This window comes from Pundamilia nyererei, unplaced genomic scaffold (genome assembly GCF_000239375.1).
Source record: "Pundamilia nyererei isolate P.nyererei 1_Seehausen unplaced genomic scaffold, PunNye1.0 scaffold00047, whole genome shotgun sequence".
Classification (NCBI taxonomy): Eukaryota; Metazoa; Chordata; class Actinopteri; order Cichliformes; family Cichlidae; genus Pundamilia; species Pundamilia nyererei.
In genome coordinates this window covers 94,425-100,325 of record NW_005187448.1, presented here as the reverse complement: position 1 = coordinate 100,325, position 5,901 = coordinate 94,425, and the positions used below count along the sequence as shown (strand labels likewise).

General features: G+C 40.9%; 1 protein-coding gene across 1 annotated transcript in view; it reads left to right on the top strand.

Annotated features, from left to right (window-relative positions):
* Nucleotides 1-1,291: 1,291 nt before the first annotated feature.
* LOC102215643 (transmembrane prolyl 4-hydroxylase-like) overlaps nucleotides 1,292-5,901 on the top strand; it is a 16,465-nt gene continuing 11,855 nt past the window's right edge. Inside the window, exons 1-2 of the mRNA XM_005732450.1 lie at nucleotides 1,292-2,123; nucleotides 2,391-2,472. Of these exons, the coding sequence (XP_005732507.1) occupies nucleotides 1,755-2,123; nucleotides 2,391-2,472 (451 nt within the window). The 5' untranslated portion in view covers nucleotides 1,292-1,754. The remainder of the gene's footprint in view (nucleotides 2,124-2,390; nucleotides 2,473-5,901) is intronic.

The following is a 5,901-nucleotide window of genomic DNA, read 5'->3' as shown; positions in this document are numbered from 1 at the left end:
GTAGGCTTTCCAGCCTATACAGCTTGGAGTAAGACAACATGCATGAAGAGGATGATGTGGACAAAATACTCATTTGCCTAATAATTCTGCACTCCCTATATAATAAATGCATAATATTATTATTCGAAGACAAATCACAGCTTGTGTTAGAGAATGAATAATTAATAAATATATTAAATATAAGCTGTGATTATTGATTTTGTTACCTAAAGTGTAATATAGTTAATTAAAAGATGGCCTGAGACTGCATTTATTTCATGACTAATCAGTAAAAGTTTCCAGAATCAAAATATCTTAGGTGCTGCTTTTGATTTTGTTTGCATCTGTCTCTGTAACCTCCCCTCTTTGCAGATTACTTAAACTGGCCTCAGAGACATTATAGAATAGACGAGTAATACTCAAAAATCGATGGAATCAAATCTATGAATTTCATATAACGAAAAATGTTAGAAGCAAAATGGGAGGAATGATTATTAAAATACTGTTTGGGGAAAAAGTTATAAAACTTTTTAAGCAGTTTTTGACTTTGAATAATGCATCTGGTTATTAATATAATTGTAGTTATGTTCCAGTAATAATTAAAATTAAAGCAAAGTTAGATAATGCTTTAAAATAACTGTCCAACAAATGTGGTTGTTGTTTAGCAAGACACTTTACCAGGAGTTTGACACAAATAACCTGAAGAGTAAATTTTAGCTTACTTCAGATACACTTTAGAGGGAACACTTTGTTTTCTCCCAGAATGCTGATTTGACTACTACATATTAACATTTTACAGCTTTTAGGGTAATAAAACGTAAACGGGGCAGTATTAAACTTAACAAAATTACTGCAGTCACTCTTTAACCTCCTAGGACCTGCGGTCCACATATATGGACATCACATTTTGGGTTATTTAGACCAAAATACTCAATTTTGCTCTACATGGGCCTGATATCCACTTACGAGGACATTATACTGCTACTGTTTTATCAAAATTTTAAATGAATATTGTCATTTGTGGCTCTCATTTTTCTTAAAAACAAAAATAAGGTAAAAAAAAATCTGGTAATTCTTTGTTTTTACATTCATCGGGCCCCAATATGCCCAAATATCAAAGAGAAATTAAAAATGCATGTCGTGGATAAGTTCGGGTCTTAGGAGGCTAAGAGTTGTTGCACCAGGCAGTTCCTCTCTAAACCTCTCAGACGGTCAACTGCGTGGAGCCTGAAGAAGTAAAATCACGGGCACCAAAGTAGTTCAGCAAAGCTTAGAGAAAAGTCGAAAATCATTTAAAACGAATAATTAAATACAAGCTCTTTTTGTTCGGCTGTGCGCCATTAGAGGCCGCTATGGATTTACCAAGACTTCCGAAACGACGACCTGCTCCATCTTGACTCTTTGGCTTGTCCGTCCTGTTGTTAGGCAGGTTGTCAGGGGCAGCGCATCTGTTAGCTAAAGGGGGATTAGGTTTACGTCAGTTAATGATGAATTATATATTAAACAAAGTACACGGCTGTGGGCATACCTGCTTTTTTGCGCGAAGCTGTCTGACTTCTTTGACTGAAAGCGGCAGAGACGACAAGGTTTATTTTTCTCGAAACGGTCAGAGGTTTTCCGCCGAGTTTGCTACATAGGTAGCTAGCTAGTTGAGGTTTACTAACGTCGAGCCATCTGACAAACCAAACCTTTTGACTTTTGCTATAACTTTACCCAATAGTTATCCATATTTATATCCAGCTTTCAGTTGGTGCAATAATAATTATAATAACAACATGGAAGCCGCTCAGGAATATCTAAAAGAGCAGAACGAATTTGACGACAATGACGAACCTTCATCTTTACCTTTCAATTCCCCGTTTCGCTCCACTCGTCTACACATCCAGAGGAGTAATGTCTGCTCTCGGGCTTATTTCGTCGTGGTCATGGTCTTCTTTCATGTTTACATCCTAAATGTTATCGCCCTGCTGCTCTACGTGCACTACAACAACGGGCCTGGGGATCTTGTGAGTGGAGACGGAGGGTCCTCAGCTGCTGACAGCGATAATGGGAAGAGTCTACCCCATCCTGCCCCGTCCTCCAGAGAGCTGCATGTGGAGGATTACAGTCAAAGCTTCAGTCTCCCTCGCATTGAGGGAATACGGGTAAGAAACGGGGACTGTATCGGTATGATAGTTTGACATTTCGACTCAAAGGTTATTGCTCCCATATACATTACTTCCTGTAAAGTTAAGTCAGCATTTCTTTCTAGTTAAAACAGTTTCAACTACATTTGACCAACCTGAAGTATTTAAACATGTAAAGTAATTGGTGTGACATGGAAGTGCTATAGCAAAAACCATTGTATGTGTTAGCCATTGTATACTTGGCCAATAAAGCTGATTCTGATTATGTGTTTTGTGCGTCTGCAGGTTGGACATGTTCAGAGGGTGTCTCTTGTCCCAGACAAAACACATGAAATGAAGACGCTTAGTCTGAAACCATTGCTGTTTGGTAAGCCTTGCAAATAAAGACCAGGTATAAAGAAACTTTAAAAAAACTCTGTAAATTTTCTATTTAACATCTTTTATTTCTTTGAACTACTCTGCCTGACTGGCACGGTGCTGATATTGATTGAGCACTGTAGTTGTGACCATCTTACTGTCTGGTAACTTTTCCTCAACCAATAGTTTGGATATGATTTGGAAAAAAGCCCAACAAAACAACAAATGAAACAAGAAAAGGTTTATTTACAGGCTTATGATTAAACATTATCCCCTAACCACAGCTGTTTAGTGCTTGTTTCAGTTCGACTTTTTCTACCTAAACATATAATCCTAGTTTCTGCATCGATATTGTTTCCACTTGCGTGCAGCTGCCGTCAGGTTCTTGTCTTGTTTCTGCCAGGCGAAAGCTTTGTTGACCACCAGGCGCTCCCCGTGCACTGTTCCTGTCACAAGAAAGGTGCCGCCTCGTGGGTGTTGGCGTGTCATGTTCCTCACGCAGGTGGCATCTCTTTCCAGCCACAGCTCGATGCGCGAGCGCAGCTGACCACCTAGCAAGGGTCCCTGCTTCAGGACGTCCAGTTTACTAGCCAGTGAGAACAGAGATAGACTGACTGGGCTGTATTTGAGCCTCGTCAGTCGTAGTTTCACGACTGGGAAGATGGCAGATAAGCACAAGTCCTTAGTCACATTTACTGTTTATCAAACCTTACATGTGTGTGATAATTATAAAATCAAAAAATATTTATTGAAACTCACCAAAATCACTCCTACAAAAAGTCTCAAGTAAATCATTTGATGAGGAGGCCTCTTCCAGCTCACAGTCCTGACAGCTCGCCTGTGGTGCTGAAATAGTTAAACCACTAATTGAATCACTTGTTGAGTAAAGTCAGCGTCAGCAGGTGTGTCTGCGTAGCCAGTTTCTCACCTCTACGCCCTGCTGTGTCAGCGGTGGTGTTAGTGATGGACGAGATACACATGAGATGGTCCGCGGGATACTGGTCGCACCGCAGAATTTCGGGCCATGGGTAGCCATAGCAACTCATGATCGGTGCACAGCTGTCCTGTACGGATTCACACAAGCTTCTGCAGGGTGAGATAAATCTGATGAAGAAGAGATGGAGAGGGAAGATGGGCAGCAATTAGTAGATGATGGGTTGAAATCAATACCACAGTGCTGGACAACACAACACTTGATTAAAAGAGATTTGGTCCTTGTTTTTTTGTTCCTCACACCTAGACTGCACACAGACTGCTAATGTGATAAAGAGGAGATTTAGGGTTTTTCTGGTGGCCTGGATTCTCTGTGAAATCAGGGCTTTCCCGCTGAGACTGCTGCACAGTTTGCATAGTTGTCAAAAGCGTTATCCCTTGATGACTGTGCTCCTAAACAACATTTTCATTAACCTAGCATTTTGGAATTTTTTTTCTGCTAATAAGTCTGTAACTACTTGTGCTTATCTTGTGCTTTCAGCAATTATGACTCCTCCAGTATTACACTATCCACTCCATTTCTAAACAAAAACATGGGATATAATGGTTCCTATAAAAAGTCAGATTAATATGAAAAAAATTCTAGTACAAAAGATACATAACAACTTACCTGTCAAGGCAGATGGGAGCAAAGAGAGAGCAGAGGAAGATGCGGGCATCAGGGTGGCACTCTCTGGCAAGGAGTGGCAACCAGCTGGCGCTCTGCTGCACAGCCTCAGCAGGAGTCTCGTGGCCCAGCAGGTTGGGCATCCTCATGGTGTTATAGCCAATATTTTGGCACAGGGCCATGCCTGATGGGATAGAGACACAGCGAGAGGAGCTGCTGGGTTCCCATAGTTCGTCTTCGCTGATAGAAAGTGTGGACTTGAAGTTACTAATACCAGGCTCTCCTAGAACTTTGCTATCCCCTCCTGGAAAAACTCTTGGTTTAGAAACACTGGTATCTCCAAATCCAGTTTCACTGTTGTCCACAATACTTGCCCTGTGTCCCTTGTTCTTTACCCCAGATCCAACCTTACCCTCTGTCCTCACTTGTTCCTCCATCCCTGTACTTACTCTCCCGGGACTCACCGCTAACAGATTAATAGGCCCAGCAAGCAGAAGGATGAATAGCAGGGAGGATGAATGGGAGGACATTCTGGATATTTAATGAGGACAGAGCTCTTCTGCTCAGAAGGCAAAAAGTAGAAGAAATCCTCAAGTGTCTCTTTTGAGTAATCGATGATCGCTGTGTGAAAGTGATGGAGAGGATGGCCAAATAGGTGTATTTATAGTGGGTGGTGAGCAGATCTGCACAGGAAGGGGGTAAGGGGTGGTGTAGAGAATTAGGAAAAGGAGAAGAGTGCATATTAAAAGAGAAACATGGATGCACTTACATGGATCAGCAGATATAAATGTGTATTGTAGAGCCAGGTTAATCATTTGGCATTTGCATACATTAAGGCAGATGCAGACCCTGATAGTAGTGAAACTCGTCACTTCTTTCCAACCCACATTTTCGGTCAACCCACACTTACCTACCTTGTTTCCCTCTGTTGTCTTTGTTTATGCATTATTTATGCATCTTTTTTTTAAAATTATAAATACTTCTTTCTCATTAGAAACCGATATTGTTCTTAATAGTAAAGAGATTGTTACTGCCCACAGGAGGGGGTAACTTTCCACAAAGAAATGTTCAAGAGAAGTTCATCAGATATTATTCTGAAACGAGAGAACATCTGAGACCCATGTGCAGATAGTAAAGTGCATGCTTTTGCATTTTGTATAAACATTTGCGCAGGATGCAAATAAAATTGGCGTTGTCCTGCTGTGCAGCCGTGGCCTGATTCCTGTTCAGACAAGCAGGTCACTTCCTTTCCGGGGGAGAAAGAGAGACAGCGGTGGGAGGGAGAAGAGGAAGGCTCAGTCCCCCTTCATTCATATCAGTTGTCACAATTAATGAGGCTTGACTGGACTGGGGGTTAACCAAGGGTGCAGTGTAAAAGGCACGGGTGACAAACAAGGCCCCTACTGTACAAGCGCCAGACCTGCCGGAAGCCTTTTATTAGGATGGAAAATGACTGAAGGCATGGATGAATTATAGGAAATCACGTTTGTAATGTTTGCCTTTATATTGTATCTAATTTAAGAATACTTAGTTTTTTGTCGGTGTAACATATTTTGGGGGGTTAGGGTTAGGGGTAGACCCTAAACACAGGTAGACCTGCTGAAAGAAATATTTAGGAGCCAAAGAGGAGAAGTAGGAACCTCCTTTTGTTGTTGAAAAACATCCATTTTAAATACTGTAAGGCAGTTTGTTGTTAAAGTTGGCATCACCCTAATGTAGAATGAACTCACACATCATTAGAGACATACGATTCAAAGAGTCAAAATAAAAGGTGTAAAATAATATAAAAAATGAACTTAAAAAAGAGGAATACAGTGGGGCAAAAAAGTATTTAGTCAG